Source organism: Callorhinus ursinus, unplaced genomic scaffold (genome assembly GCF_003265705.2).
Source record: "Callorhinus ursinus isolate GAN/ISIS: 27379988/994484 unplaced genomic scaffold, GSC_fseal_2.0 scaffold17, whole genome shotgun sequence".
NCBI lineage: Eukaryota > Metazoa > Chordata > Mammalia > Carnivora > Otariidae > Callorhinus > Callorhinus ursinus.
In genome coordinates, this window is record NW_027397079.1 from 39,893,910 (window position 1) to 39,909,593 (window position 15,684).

The following is a 15,684-nucleotide window of genomic DNA, read 5'->3' on the forward strand; positions in this document are numbered from 1 at the left end:
AAGATACGCATTACTTATTTTGGGCAGTAGCCAATAATGTGTGTGCTTTTTGTTATTTTTCATTGGACTAAAGTCAAATTTCAAGAATTAAATAGATCAAATGTGACTCAGGAAAATATTATTTTCTGTATCTCTCCTCCAGGAATGAACTCTATTCTGGTGTACGTTGGCCACGAGGTGTTTGAGAACTACTTCCCCTTTCAGTGGAAGCTGCAGGACAACCAGTCACACAAAGAACATCTAACTCAGAACATAGTTGCCACTGCTGTTTGGGTGCTCATTGCCTACATTCTCTATAAAAAGAAGGTGTTTTGGAAAATCTGACAGCTCCAGCTGAAATGTGTTGCTGGCAGACTCTAGTGGGCCTGGGGGGAGTGTTGAAGCAGCCTTTATTAAAGGGAACCGTGAATTATAAAATCAGTAGGATGTGTATTTCCTGATGATTGGGGAACATGCTGATGTGCTCTGGCTGGTGTACTATGACGCGGCTGTTCATCAGAACTCTGTGTATTTGAGACTTAGATGTATGGAATATAATTGTCTTTTTTCTCCATCTGTAAATCGATATATTTAGAACTTCATTTTAAGGATTTCTCATTTAACTCTTCAAAAGGAAACTGCCATGGGCATTTTCCTTGTGTGACGGATAAAACAACCTAAAGTCTAATTTTTATTGATCTTGTTTTCCTGTAGACTGCCTTTCCAAGTGCACACATGCCAACCAAGAAGACCATCATTTCTGTTGTGGCTGATCAAATGGGATGTGTAGCGATGCAGCCTAATATTTTTTGTGGCTAAGTGCAGTATAATATTTCAAGAAAGAGTAATTTCCTTTTCAGATCTGCAAAGCGTTGGTGGGTCCAAAAATGCCTTTCTATTGGCAGGCATTCTCTCCTTTTCCCCACTTGGAAAAGATGTTAAAATATAGATGTGTTATTCCCAGCCACTCTTGCTTATAGTTACAATACTCACGTACCTGTTCGGCTGTGTCCCCACTCGTCTTTCTCACTGTGTGTCTAGATGGTGGCTGGCACCCGGGGCTATAGTGTGGCAGAGAAGAGCACAGTCTTGCTTGTGGCGCCAGCTTTGCTATCCTTGCCGTGTGAGATGTCTGCCAGTCCCGTGGCCTCGCTGGGCCTCGGTTCCCTCATCTGTGAAATGAGGGAGATAGTGATGTCTCTCTGGTGCCTTCCAGCTCTTAGGCTCATTGAGGTGGGATACATCAAGAGCTTTTCTGAAATCCTTAGGAAAATAATTTTATTACAGAAAACTCTTCAAGATAAATGATAATGAAAAGGTTAAAAACCCCCACCTCTCATTGGAGTGAATCTTTTCAGAGTGGCCCTCCACGGTGGAGGCACTTTCCTGTGGGCATCACAAAACTGAAGAAGTAGTTTCTCAGGAGTGAAGACAGGAGACCACGCAGAGAGAAACAGCACTTTTCATATGATGCATCATCATGCTTAACGAATTTTCTGTGAGAATTCTGTCCGGAGGAACAGGCGGAATAGGTTGTCAGCCCACCCTTCCGCGGTGAGACGGGGCCACCTCCACGTGGCTTCAGCCGTCACCACAGCACGGACGACTCTCTGGCCTGTGTGGACCTCTGCCCCGAACCCTCAGCCCCACTCGTCACTGCCCGCGGGACCCTCCGCCCGCACGCCCGCCGGCACGCCAGCACCCCGTCTTCCCGCCTCTCTGCCCAAATTCACACTTTCCCTCTGCATTTTCCTAGCTCCATGAATGGCTCTTCCTCTGGCTCTAACTGTGAAACTCCGTCACTTTTCACTCACCTTACCTCCTCTATGCCCCCTTTTCCATGCTCCGCCATTCCCGGGTCTTCCACCTGAAACTCCTGTCTTCTCGCTGCCGCTGCCTTGTCGCTCTAGTCCGGGCCTCCGTCCCTCAGTCCTTCCTCTGTCAAGTCACTATCCGTCGCCTCCAGGTTAAGCTTTATGCAGCAAGAGCTCGGGTAAGACCCCCTCCATACAAAATCTTCCCTCGAAGTTGGAACCGCTTTGCCTGACGTGTGTATAGTATATACAACCACCCTCGGGGACGCGGGACACGTCTTCCGGCTGCCTGACCCGCCCGCGCCCCGCCCGCGCCCCGCCCCCAAGCCCGCACCCCGGGCCCCGCCTCCGCCAGCCAGCCAGGCTCCTCCCCGCCCAGCACTTAGCACCTCCTGCTTCTGACTTTGGAGTCTTCCTGCTTTGCTTTTTCCCCTTAATTTTCCCCTGGGTACACTTGACCTTTAGACCCACTACTTCTGAAACACCTTCTCTAATCTCGTATTCTCATCCAAAAGTAGTATTTTCTTCCTCTCAAAGTACCTTACTCATGGCGTTTTACCGCTTTCTGCCTGGTATCATAGTTACACTTGTGTACCTGTCTCATTTCCCGCACTAGACGGTCGGCTTGTTAAAGGCAAGAATTATGTCTTGTTCATCTGTATATGACTCATGGTGCGCACACAGTGCCTCGTACTTAGGCGCTAAATAAACATTTATCAAAGCAAAGCAATGGTGGTTTTTGTTTTTAATATTTAAGTGCTGATAAAATTACTGTGTCCTGAGTGCCCCATGAAAATGTTCCTTTTGTTAATGTGTAAGGGGACAGTTGGTGAGGAAACCTGCTGCCCCCTTCTCTTGCAGTGAGTCATCGTGGATGGTCACACTGTGTCATCCCAAGTCCTGGCAAGTCAGGCTGAGTTGGGTCTCTCTGGATGAGTTATCCAGAAGCATTTCTCTCTTTTTCTTTTTTATGACAGAGAGCGCAAGAGAGCGCAAGCAGGGGGAGCAGCAGGCTCCCCATTGAGCAGGGAGCCCAATTTGGGGCTCAATAACAGGACCCTGAGATCATGACCTGAGCCGAAGGCGGAAGCCTAACCTACTGAGCCACCTAGGGGCTCCTCCAGAAGCATTTCTTGAATAGGGGAATATATATCAGGGTGTATTGAACGGTAGGGACAAGGAAATCCTGATTCAGCTGGGTTTTAAGGAAAACTTGGCTCATACAAGAAGGCCTGAGGTGGGCTGGCTCCAGCTCACTTGCCTGTGAGGCCAGCGCACCATGACAGCCACACATACTCAGGGACCGTGACACCCACCCAAAGGACAGGGCATCTCCTTTTGTGCATCTCATCACTTCGTTAGACTGAAAACCCTCCCCAGAAGCCTCTCAGCAGCCACCTCCTTGTGTCTCACTGGCTACGAGCCTCTCATCTGACTCGTGAAACCAGCTGTGACAAGGGACTGTGGACTGATGAGCCCACAGCATGGCTACATGGACGACCTGCTTTGGCAGGGGACGAGTGTGCCTGAGTGAGTGGCACAGTCAGGAGAGTGTCTTACAGGGAAGTCGGGGTCGAGTTTTGTTTTGTTTTTTTTTTAAAGATTTTATTTATTTATTTGACAGAGACAGAGATAGCGAGAGCAGGAACACAAGCAGGGGGAGTGGGAGAGGGAGAAGCAGGCTTCCTGCCGAGCAGGGAGCCCGATGTGGGACTCGATCCCAGGACCCTGGGACCATGACCTGAGCCCAAGGCAGATGCTACGCTTAACAACTGAGCCACCCAGGCGCCCCTGGGTCGAATTCTTAAAGTAATCAAGTAATAAAGCCCAAAATACTGTTCTAGAGTAGGGATGTAGTACTTGGATGTTGTTTATTCATTTTTTTGTACTTCCATTTATTTATATATTTATATTTATAATTAAGTGAATAAATTGTTGCTCTTATACTTTTTGTCTTTTCACTCTGGCCAATAAAGGGCATCTTTTATAAATGTGCGATAATCCAGGATGTATTAAAGGGTGTCAGCTTAAATGAAATTCCAACATAATAGTTTTTATTTTTCCTTCAATATAACTGTTTCGCAAATAAATGGGGGAGACAAATGGACTTTTGAGAAAGCTTCTCAACATATCAAACTGCTTTTCAGGAAGAGATCTCTATCAATTGTAAAAAATTAAGGGTAGGTCTTTAAAAACACTAGGCACTACACGGTAGGATCCATGACCCTATTGACAATGCAGCTTCTGGCATAATTTCAGCTTTTGAGATTTTTAACACTCCCTTTGTTGGAGCTTTGAAATGAGGTGGGAAAACACACTGCTAGTGTTTGTCTTTAGTTGCATATCTGTGTAATCTGTTTTCACCAGAGTGTAGTGTAGCCAACATTTTTCTCTTGGTAATCAGTATTTGTTGGGCATTAGTTTTGAAAACATGGGTGTTTTTTGTTTTTTTTAGGCTACATGCATTTCCAATTCAAAGTTGATAGAAATGCTAGATGTTTGCCTTATATCGTAAAGTGCCTCAGACCTCATAAACCCTTTATCTAATTTTGTATGTCAGAACACTGCCATTGACAAAAAGATGCCATTATCTTGCTGGCTTTCCTCTCCAGAATTCCATCCAAAGTGCTAGCTGTGCGGACAGCTAGCTGGCCTTGCTCCCTGCAGGGTGGAGCGCGTGGCTTCCCACAGTGTCCATTACCATTTCGGGTTCTGGTGGAATTCTGTCCGGACTACTAGAGCTGGACAGAAAATCAGGTCTTTGGTTTTCCCACCTTTTATGGCTGTTTGTTCTTGTCCTTGATTACTTGTAGTCATGCACTTTTATTTCGACACAGGATAGTTTTCCTGCTAATATTAAACTCCAAGTGTCATTTAGCTTGTAGACCTGTACCTCCATGTAGCCAAATCCTGCCTGTGACACAGTTCTGCCCAGGAGTCAGTTTAATTCCAGGTGATGCCTGACCTGTGTCAAAGAGAAACAAAGCCATTTTAATGAAGGGGTGAGGGCAGACTTGACTGCACTGGGGGGTCAATGACTAAGCCCAGTTCCCTGGAAAAAAAGGCTGGAAACTGTTTAAAGGCTGGGGTTGTAAGGGAAAGGCAGCGAGGGGTGTGATGGGGTTGGTCTGTGTGACAAGGCCATGTGGATTTGAGAGTTGGAGCTTCTCCCCCTATCTTTATGATGGGAGGTGGTGGGGAATGTTGGAGCGAGGTGCCCACCTGAACTAGGCCTTTCTCCTCCTGGATATTTATGTTTTGGAGACATCTTGGGTCCTTATGGAGATGGTTTCCGGTGGTAGTTTCACAACTCAAAGGGCAGCAGAAGGATTTATAATTGCCAGCTTTCTAAAAATAACTCTAGGAGGGGGTTCAGGGACCTATCTGCTCATCACCATGTTTTGGCCGAATACATTCTGCGAGTGTGCAGCTTTCTCAGGTGGGCATTTTAAGGGGGTCTAGGGTCATCTTGGGTACGCGGCCTCATGCTGCTAGAAGCTGTGCTGGAGTTTGGTCATGTCTCAGTGCAAGAGGTGTGGATGGGTCCTCACGAGCCAGAGGTCAGCAGTCCTGCCCTGCCCTGCCTTGTCTGCAAACTCCGTCTGAGTTCCCATTTTATTCTATGGCATTTCCCCTGCAATTCTTCACACAGGAGTGGCACCTCTGAATTAAAAAAAAAAAAAAAAAGAGTGGTTCTTTTTTATCTGGTGCCTACACATTTGGGTATCAGAAAGTCTTGTTTTGATGTATGTTGCCCCCAAATACTAATCTGAGGAAGGTATAAAACCAAAAGGTAAGAGAGTGTTTAATTTGAAAGCTGTCAGGGGCCGACACATTCCTCAATCAAAACAACAGGATGGTTTATATATTTGTAATCAACTCATATTAAATTGATAAACACTTTAAAACGAGGTAGGTGGAATATTTTCTGAGATCAGATATCTACTACTTAAACCACTTTATTGATTTTAATACAGTTGACCCTTGAACAACACAGGTTTGAAAATGGGTCCATTTATACACAGATTTTTTACAGTACGGTACTATAAGTGTATTTTTATGATTTTCTTAACATTTTTTCTCTAGCTTACTTTAAGAATATAGTATATAAATCATATAACATACAAAATGCGTGTTAATCAACATTTTGTGTCTCACTGTAAGGTGAGTAACCCCAGGTCAGTAAGGTTTCCAGTCAACAGTAGGCTATTAGTAAGTTTTTGGGGAATCAAGTTATAGGTGGATTTTTGACTATGCAGTGGGTGGGTGGGGGGTGTGCTGTCGCCCCCAGATGCCTCTCCCCGTTGTTCAGGGGTCAACTGTAGATCTAAAACTTTTAATGCAAAGTAACTAACTTCTTAGCCCTCCCATTCTTAAGTAGAATCAAGCCCCTAGAAACAAGCATTTGTTAGATGTTTACCTGATATATTTCAGGGCAGGCAAAGAAGAAAATAAACCCGCAAGCTAACACTGGCCCAGCGGGACACACGAGGTGCCTTTCCACAGATGTCACATGAGGGAAACCTTAGTCTTCACAGCCTGTGAGGGAAGTCCCATCATCTCTGTGTCTCAAGGCTGAGCCTGAGGCACAGGGGAGTTAACCTGTCTCAGTACAGGGCAGTAAGAGGCCGGGCAGAGCCAGGGCTGGGAGCCACGCCACAGGGCACCTGGGCTCGGCGGGAGGGAGGAGGTGCCTTCCCTGGGCTGCTGCACGTCGGACCCCCACCCACAGCTCCCTCAATGGAAGTTCACTCAAGTTCATTCTGGCGTAAAGGTTTTTGGTATTAAAACTTCCTGAATGAAAAGGTCTGAAAGTATGTTGATATGTAATACCTACCAATGCCTAACTATGAATAAGACCTTGAGATCATGAATAATATTCATTTAAGTAAAGCACACTCTTGTTCAGAAACTCACCAAGAATTGAAATACATTTTTAAAAGCCCCAAACTTAGGATGATTTTTATTTACAAAAGAGGTTCTTTTGTTTTACAAAAATTACAAAAAATGACTCTGAAAAATAGAAATAGCGTCTCAGACTCTTGGGAACTACTTTTAAGCAACCAAGGAGCTGGAATTCAGAAGGTTTTCTTCTTTCTAAGAGTTGTAATGGCAACATTTATGAATAATGCTTTATGTCTTCACAAAAAATGCCACGGCTCGGAGCTGCCTTTCCTCTGGCGGAAAGGGCTCCGGTCAGGCCAGAGTCTGAAGGAGCAAGATCTTCTCATTGATGCAGAACCTGTGCAGCACAACCATCAAGTTCTCGCCACAGCGGGACACCTGGCGCTCCATGGCCAGGCGGAAGTCCTCCTTCACGCCCTTGGTGATGCCCCGAGTGACCGTGTGGTGCCTGAGGGCAGGGACAGGGAAACAGATGGACACCATAGTTAGCGCTGGCATCACTGGTCAGTGTTTCTGGGGCAGGAGTAAAACCTGACTGAAATCTAAGTAAAAAAAATTCAAAAAGGAAGAAAAGCGCTACCCAAACAATCCCCCTACCCGTTCCTTCTCAGAAAGACATAAAACTAGAGACATGTTTCCCACTCGGTAAAAGGCTATTTTAAACATCTAAACGTCTGGTAAAATTGCTTCTGGACTCTTGCAGCTCTGACACTATGCATCCCTCTGCTGACCTGTGCACGGTTCTGTCACTTTGGGTCAACTGGGCCCAGTCCACACGGCCCCACAGTTCATGTGTGGACAAGGCAGCCGAGTGCAGAGGCAGCAGCAGGGAGGAGGGAAGCCAGAATGAGCCGGTCACCACACTAAGCTGGGGCCTGGGGCTCTGTGATGAGGCTCAGAAAGACCTGGGGCTTGTGCTCGGCCACTGGGGTTCCAAGTGCGTTGCTCTCCGGTGATGCCAGAACAGGACAGCTCTGCTAAATGCTGAGCCCATCCAGACTCACGTCTGTCTGAGAAGCAGCAGGAGGAGTTGGAGGTCCCAAGACAAGAGTCTGGCAGGGGTGGGGAGAGAGAAGCTGACTCACTGAAGAACAGCCAGTGCCCTGCAAAAGCCTACTGGGGACCAGATGTGGTCCACGTGCTCAGGAGACATGCACGTCTGTGGAAGGGTCAGTGGAGCACAGGAAAAGTTCTAGCTACGCCCGAAAGCTGTGCTGTGGAGAAGGAGTTCACAAAGGAAATCCCAGAAAACTTAAGATGTCAAAATGAAGAAAGGAAAAGAAAAATCTAGCAAAACTCAACGGGTTGTTAAAAGGAAAGGAGTTTCAACTACCGGGTCAGTAGTTTAGTAGATTAGACCAATAGAAGGCACCTCCATTCCCCACCTCGACTGCCTAACTTCCCTCAGACACAGTAGCAGGGATTTAAAATTAGATTCTTATGTATTGGCCAAAACAAAACTGTCGAAACCACTCTAAAATGTTCGTTTTTTTTTTTAACTTGTGTATTGTCATATAAAACAGTACAGCAGAAGTCAAAAAGTTGCAATGCAACAGAAGAAAAAACAAAACTCGGCTCTGTCAGACTAGTAAAGATACTACCTACACGACAGTCTACAATGCCCGCGGGCATTCGGAAGAACTACGCAAATGGCAGCAGTGCCAGGGAGAAAACACAGTTCTTTGGGGACGTTCCTAGTGAAGTCGGCTGGTTAACTCAGTAATAAGGACATGGGGTCAGGGAGGCTGAGCCCATGAGGCCCACTGGGAATAGGCGTGGACCCACTGGAGCCGTCCCGAGATCCTGTTCTTCTGGGACCCAGACTGCAACCCCTGATGCGAGCCAACCCTTGAGCAAATGAGAATTACTGGTATTTGCAGACAACGAGCTAAAGGGCTTTGAAAGCTCAAAGCAAACTTTTCCCTTTGTGCTAGTAAAAATATAATAAAATGTCGTGTCCTGCTGATCATGGTTCAATGGTATTGTTTCTACAGATAAAGCAGTACAATTCCATTATATTTCTATCAGTCTCTATCCCTCTGGTGAGTTTGGATGAAGAAGAGCATTAGTTAGCTTGTGTGGTTAAGGACAGGAGAAATCAGCTAATAAATGCAGCATACCAAGTATTTTCAGTTTAGAAAGGGAAGGTCTGAAAAATCAGTAAATGCTGTACTAAGGCCCGGTTAGACCAGAACATCGACACTGCTCACTAATACGACAATCCACGAACAAAAATTTACTTAAAATGAGCTCCAGCATCCTTAAATATTTATGACTGAATGCCTTATGTTTTATCAAAAGAGAATCACAGTCTAGAGCCTAACCTAATGTGTGCTTAATCTAACACAGTTTTATATAACTTTTTTTTTCCAGATCCATAATGATTTTTAAATCGAACACAAAAACATTGGCAACTTATGGAAAAAAAATAAGAAATGTTACAATATTACAACCAGATGGTTTGCCAAGGAATGCGGAACAAATTAAAAAAATAAATAAAGCATGAAAAAGAGCACTGAGGAACAGAGAGCTGGAAACCATGGGCAGTACGACATGTTGACAAAACGGCACACTATGAGCAGGTGTTTTTCCACGTGGTACCTGTCAGCAGTCTGTATGCTGGGCTGAAGCACAGGTAAGAATTCCTGCTGCAGTAACCCCATGGGAGGGCTAGAAGGCCTTTAAAAAACAGCAAACAGCAGCATTCAAACACCCACACCGACTCACCCTGCACTGCAAAAACAACACGCCAGAGAAAATGCACGAGACTGGAACAGACTATGCAGAAACCCTTGAACCTCCACGGGCCCCCGGCCTCAGCGGTGTCCTTCAGGAGGACGGGAGAAGCTAGCAGTCCTCTCCCTGCACCTGCTGTGGGGGCACGTCCAGAGCATCTCGTTCCTGGGCCCCGAGCTCAGGCCCACTCGAGATTTGGTGTAAAAGCAACCACCAAGGAAGAGGACGACGAGACGCAACTGAACGGCAGTGCGGAGAGGGGGTCACGCTTGAGAAGACACATTTTTGAATCCAGCCTCCTTCACTCTCCATTCTGCTCATGCCCCCGCCAATCCCAGAGATAAACTCGGGGGCTTTTGATAACCATCTTTGCCAGGATTGAAGCCCCGAACAGAAGAGGCCCTTCTGGGACGACTAGAGGGGCTGGCAATGTTTTTGATCAAGAAAGGTTGAGCTTGAATTTCAAAAAGTATTGAGAAAAGGAACAGATGTGGGGCGGGGCGAGGGAAGAAGTCTGGGACCCATGGCTTTAACAGAATTCGAAACAAAGATTTAGTGCACAGGACACAGTTTTTCCATTTTCACCCAGTCTAATTCAACTATGGTACTGCAAATATCGGCAAAGAAATAGTTCTCTATTTAAAAATGCGTAAGGACAAAGCGTCTTTGTTCTGTTGGTCAGGCCCCGGGTGCCCTCAGGTTGGGACCCGCTAGCATCCGAGCAGACCAGGACGGACTCACAACCTTACCCAAGGGGAGGGCATGTGCACTGCTCATGACACCTCTGCCACTCGGCTGGAGGCATCGCCCAAAAGGTCTGCGATGGTGTCAGAGAATTTGTTTGGAACCCAAAGGGAAAAGGAATATAGATAGTTTTACTCAAGATTCTAGTCCTACCCCCTTAGTAAGAGCTCTCTGGCTCTATGCAGCTTGCTTCTCCGGCTGGTTATGCATAAGTAATCTGAAATGCAGGCTTCAAATGAACTTTGAGACTCGCACGGTGAAGACTGGGCAAATTTCTAGAAGGTCAGCTCCCTAAGTAACAATCCCTATTCTTGCTTCCAAACAGACAGAACAGCAGGTTTCCTAAGAGGCTTAATCGTCTTCTAAGACATTAAAGTTTATACTAACCAAGGTGGAAGAGCCTGGAATTCTCTCCAAAGCCTAGAAATGCATGCTGTGCATCCCTGCCTTGCCCTAAACAACTCTTTACAGTGATATTATCTTGGTGTCCAAGAGAGCCTGCTTTCATTCCTTGTCCTAGGGGTTGTCTGCATGAAACCATGTCACTGTTCGGCTCGATACAAACTGGCTACAGAAGAAAGGTTCAGTATAATGAAGTTCGAGATCCAACTGTTGATTTTCTAACAGTCCATTCACTCATATTTCCACAGTTAAGCACTATCTGAAGTGAGATATCATCTATAAGCTTAATCTTAAGCAAATGTAGCTGATGCCTATATTATAATTTGTACAGTAAGCATTAATGTGAATTAACTAAAAAGCTATTAATATTAGGTATGTTTTATATATCCAGCCTCAAAACCTGGAAATCTTTTATTTTTAAATCCACAAAAAGGGTTACCTAAGTTCCCATATCAACAAGTCATCTTTGTTCTCGACCACTGTTAAGAATATTTTTACCATGCATTGTCTGCCCCCTAGTTTTTATTTGCAGCCTTAGGGAAGGGGATGGAGATGGGAAGATGAGCGTGTCCAGCCCATCTTGCCTAAGCCACCTAACACACAAAGGGCTCGGGTTTTCAAAAAAGAGCACTTGGTCTTGTAATTTAGACATTTAGAATATCTATTAATACTATTTACAGACGAAGGACAAAAACCCCACTTAATCTTCCCATTCTTTAGAATGGATTCCATAAGACCCTCTTCTCAATAGAAGTAATGTTTGCGATTATACATATCCACAATGCACATCTCAAGCTTCCCTCTCAACATTTCTAAGGCTCTATAAAGACAGAAGGAGGTGTGGATTTTCGCTCTCAACAACTGAAAACTCATTCATTTCGCAATTGAGAGAAAAAGGACAAGGTTTTCAGCCTTAGCACCGCTCCCTTCTCACTTGGGGCTCCGTCTCTTGCAGTGACTCTAACACTGACTCACGGCCATGCTGAATCTGCAGGATGCGAAGGACGGAGTATGAAAATAAAGCTACACGTGGCATTAACAGCACAGAGGAGCTATTATCCAAACTACAATGAGTACTGAAGGATAGAAGCAAGATTTATGAGCTATTTAAAAATCATAAATGGTCACTAACTTCATCTAGGTGTGAGAGGGCACTGCCCGAGAGCAGGCACCCCACCACTATTTCTTGGGCAGGGGTGTTTTTCTTAAGAGGCACTAGACCCAGCTAGTTTCCCTTGTATTGTGCAAGCAATGATTGCTTGGGAAGGCCTCAAATAAATACTGAAATCCAAGTACAGTTTATAAATAAAGTGTGTAGCTTTTCCTCATCCATTACAACTTTAATTAAGCATAGCTCTTTCCTAATTAAAAACATTTATATCTCACCAAAAGTTTATAGGATTCGCCTGTAAATTTTGGAAAGGAAAAGATATCATGAATGAGACTTCCGTTTAGTGAAAAGCCTTCAAAAGTGACAGAAATTTAATTTAAACAATGCTTTATCAGAAATGTAGTTAAGGAAACACCAAATTTCAAAAGGTACCCAGAATCAAATCTACTCTCCAAAACAGAGACCAGGTTTGGATTCCTTTCTGTGAAACTTCTCAAAACTACAGAAACTTACAAATATTTCCTACAAGCACATGAAAAGGTGAGCGCTTAGCATGGGAGAGCAAGACAGCATACTTACTTGATCAGCATTCCTTGATTGGGCAGTAATTCCAGATGAATTTTCCCACCTTCCTGAGTTCTTAAGTAGGCAAATTCCTCCAGCATATCGATATCTGCAGGCCAGATTCAGGTTAACCACGTGCAGAAACAAGGTGCCCTGCTCTCTCGGAGGAGGACCGGGCTGGCAGTGACCGAATGACTTGCCCAAGGCCACCCCGCTAACCAGAGTCAGTACTGGAACCCAGGCTGGTCTGATTCCCAAACTGACAATTCTTGTACCAACCAGACCACCTTGTAAAGATAAATGTTTCTCCTACAGATGCTAATTAAACAGATTCTATACGACCGTAACAGCAAAATCTTTTTTCTTAATAAGAAATGAAAGAGGCAGTGGGGGTGCTAGATCCCTGGAAACGGTGCTTGGACAAGGACAGTACGTCCCTCACAACTCGAAGGTGGTCTTTCCCTAACCGTATGAAACACGACACTCCCTATGGCCGAAAGCAGCTGCTGGGGTGGGCCACACAGGTGGTGGGTTCTCAGTGGCAGTTGTAACGGCTGTGACACGGTGCTCTAACGGCTGACCCCGGGGGACAGCCAGTGCCCCCAGGAGAGGTCCCACGAGGCCCTGTGCTGAGAGATGAAGGCCCATGAACTACTCTATTCTCTGGCCTCACCAGCCGCTCTGGGCCTCTCAGGAACCTGAAGGCTATTAATGTAGGCATCTTGGGTACCTGCCTAGAAGTCGCTGGAGGTGGAAAGTGGAGTTGAGCTGACTGGTATTCCTGATTCCGTGCATCACCTCTGTGAAGCCTTTTAGGACTCTCATTGAGACCAACTGCCACAGGCCCATTTTTAGTCATTCTTCCTCTCTTCCCCCAAAATAGTGAAAACCAGTATTTCTACCTGGAATGATTCATTCACTCTTGTACCATGAATTTATTCTAAAAAAAAAAAAAAAAAAAAAAGTCAGAATTTCTTATGCTCACACAGGAAAAAGGATACTTGTAACATAGTTGAAAAAATTCTCGTATTGGAAATTTCCTTGTTGGCAAATCTTACTGACAGCTTTCAAGAAAAGATTCTCTCCCCGTGGCCACTCTTGCTGAAGCAAGACAATCACGTGGCCCAGCGCCATGTCATCCCTGCTGTCCGCGAAAGCTCGGAGCTGCAAGACAAGGATTTGTGCAGACTTGGAAGGAAAAGGAAATCATGGAGTGATCTTAAATATACCAAATAGCACTTCCTGAAAAAATGCCGCTATATGAAAATATGTGATCTAGGGAACAAAGCAGAACACACACCTGCCCCATGCAAACAAAACTGCCTTCTGAGGGGGTGGGTCCCAACCACAGAAGCCTGGCTTCCCTCGTGCTGGGAACAAGGTCACTGAGCATCCTGATGGGAGCGGGACACACCTGGCAGGCCTGAAGCTCGACTTTGGGAAAAGGGCGAGAGAAGCTGAGTAGTTCTGTAGGGCAGAGAGAAGTTGGGGATTTCTTTGAAGGGGGCAGTTGCGGGTAGCGAGTGGGCCAGAAGGCGGGTAGGAAAGAAGGGCTGGAGGAGAACGTGGACTGGGGAGCAGAAAGGCAGCGAGCAACAAGGAAGGAAGTGGCAGTGTGAAACGCATAACCGGCCCAAGGACTAAATGAGCAGCTAGGCCCCAAATCACACTTTTAAATTGTTTGTGTTGCCCCAAGGGATTCTGGCAATGAGTGAAGTCTGGGAATTACAGCCCTAAAACAAGAGACCCAGTACTGCTGTTCTCTTGCTCACAAACCTGGGTGAAATGCACACTAAGGCTCTGCTCCACCTGCAGCCAAGGGCCTGGCGTTCTTCCAACAGCCTGTAAACCTTCCCAGCTCTGCTGGTCTTCATCCTAAAGCCTGAAATGCTTTCACCCCCGCCCCCCCATCTTTAGGATAACAAACTTGCCATCCCTCTATGAACACAAGGGCATTTGTAATCTCTTCTTCTAGCTAATATATTCTGACATACGTTAATTCATAAAATATTTACTGACCATCTCTATGGGCAGGTTATTTGGATAACTGTCCCATGCTTATTTGTAAACTGCTCAAGGATGGGGATCATTTCCTACTCATTTGTGCCTAGTGCAGTCCATAGTTGGTATTTGTTCATCGCTAGCCCATGTGCTCTCCCCACAACACCAAGTCACTCCAGATCATCAGAACAGTGTTCCAAATTAAACTGCATTCATGCTAATCGGCTCTCAGCTTACCTTTTTTTTTTTTTTAAAGATTTTATTTATTTATTTGAGAGAGAGAATGAGAGATAGAAAGCACGAGAGGGAAGAGGGTCAGAGGGAGAAGCAGACTCCCTGCTGAGCAGGAAGCCTGATGTGGGACTCGATCCTGGGACTCCAGGATCATGACCTGAGCCGAAGGCAGTCGCTTAACCAACTGAGCCACCCAGGCGCCCCTGCTCTCAGCTTACCTTAAAGCAAGCCAGCATTAGATGCAGGCAGAATGGCATGATAGCCTTGCTGGTACAAGGCAGCAACTTCAGATCTGAACCTGTGGGCAAAAGTCCACAATATGTCTGTTATGAGCAAAGAAAACAGCTTTGAAAAGCATATATTTAAGATGCTTTCCAGAAAAAAAAGATAAGCAACAGTCACATGATTTCAAATACAGTTAAACCACGAGTATATTTAAGTGATGGTGAAATTGGTTTTTGAATGATCTCTGGATTTCATTTATCAATCTTCTTCCCTAACCTTGCTTAAATACTTTTTATTACAAAACATTTCAAATGTAGAGAAACAAACACAGGTGTTTGTAATACTGTGCTCAACACTCAGCTGTATAAAATGTTAAGTTTTTGCTTTAAAGATTTTAATATAAAGTATCACAAATTTAGTTGAAACCTCTTGTGCACCTTGTCAGCTGCCCTCTTCCCTTCTCCCTGAAGTAACTATTATCCTGAAGGCGCTGTTTTTCATTCCTCTGCAACAAAAGAGGAAAGTTTTGCAAGTTTTCAGTCTACTATATAAATGGTGTCATATTGTATGCATCCTTCTGCAAACTGTTTTTGATACAGTACCCAAAAAGCCTAGATTCTCAATAGGGAAACTAGAGCTATAGCTCTAGTTCATTGATTTTCAATGTTTATACAGTATTCTGCTATTTACATATGCCACAATTCATTTATCCATTCTTTTATGGTGGACAGTGAGATTTCCAATTTTTCTCTATTACAAACAATGCTAAAATAAACATTCTTATATATATTTTCTTGTGCACTTGTGGGAAAGAAACTTTAGGCAATAGTTTTCAAACCAAGACCTTAATCCTTTCCTTTATGGTGTGTGCTCTTTATATCCTAAATCCTTCTCTACCCTGAGGATGAAATTAGTAAGAAATCATGGAGATCCTGTACATACATATTTACATATGTTTATGTATCTAAA

The 15,684-nt window shown here is 44.9% G+C and overlaps 2 protein-coding genes across 11 annotated transcripts in view; one reads left to right on the plus strand and one right to left on the minus strand.

Moving 5' to 3' along the window:
- The window catches only part of HGSNAT (heparan-alpha-glucosaminide N-acetyltransferase), a 44,344-nt gene extending 41,825 nt beyond the window's left edge, over positions 1 to 2,519 (plus strand). For all 3 annotated transcript variants that reach the window (XM_073902597.1, XM_025886067.2, XM_073902596.1), the window contains one exon: positions 143 to 2,519. In XM_073902597.1, the coding sequence (XP_073758698.1) occupies positions 143 to 324 (182 nt within the window). In that variant the 3' untranslated portion in view covers positions 325 to 2,519. The remainder of the gene's footprint in view (positions 1 to 142) is intronic.
- Positions 2,520 to 6,726: 4,207 nt separating this feature from the next.
- INTS10 (integrator complex subunit 10) overlaps positions 6,727 to 15,684 on the minus strand; it is a 37,181-nt gene continuing 28,223 nt past the window's right edge. For 5 of the 8 annotated variants that reach the window (XM_073902601.1, XM_025885964.2, XM_025885965.2 and 2 more), the window contains 5 exons: positions 14,709 to 14,788; positions 13,257 to 13,419; positions 12,271 to 12,364; positions 9,300 to 9,377; positions 6,727 to 7,146 (listed from right to left, as the gene is read on the minus strand). In XM_073902601.1, coding sequence (XP_073758702.1) covers positions 6,990 to 7,146; positions 9,300 to 9,377; positions 12,271 to 12,364; positions 13,257 to 13,419; positions 14,709 to 14,788 — 572 coding nt within the window. In that variant the 3' untranslated portion in view covers positions 6,727 to 6,989. Of the gene's footprint in view, positions 7,147 to 9,299; positions 9,378 to 12,270; positions 12,365 to 13,157; positions 13,196 to 13,256; positions 13,420 to 14,708; positions 14,789 to 15,684 lie in introns of all 8 variants that reach the window. The other 3 variants (XM_025885957.2, XM_025885958.2, XR_012381192.1) reach the window with 2 other exon arrangements.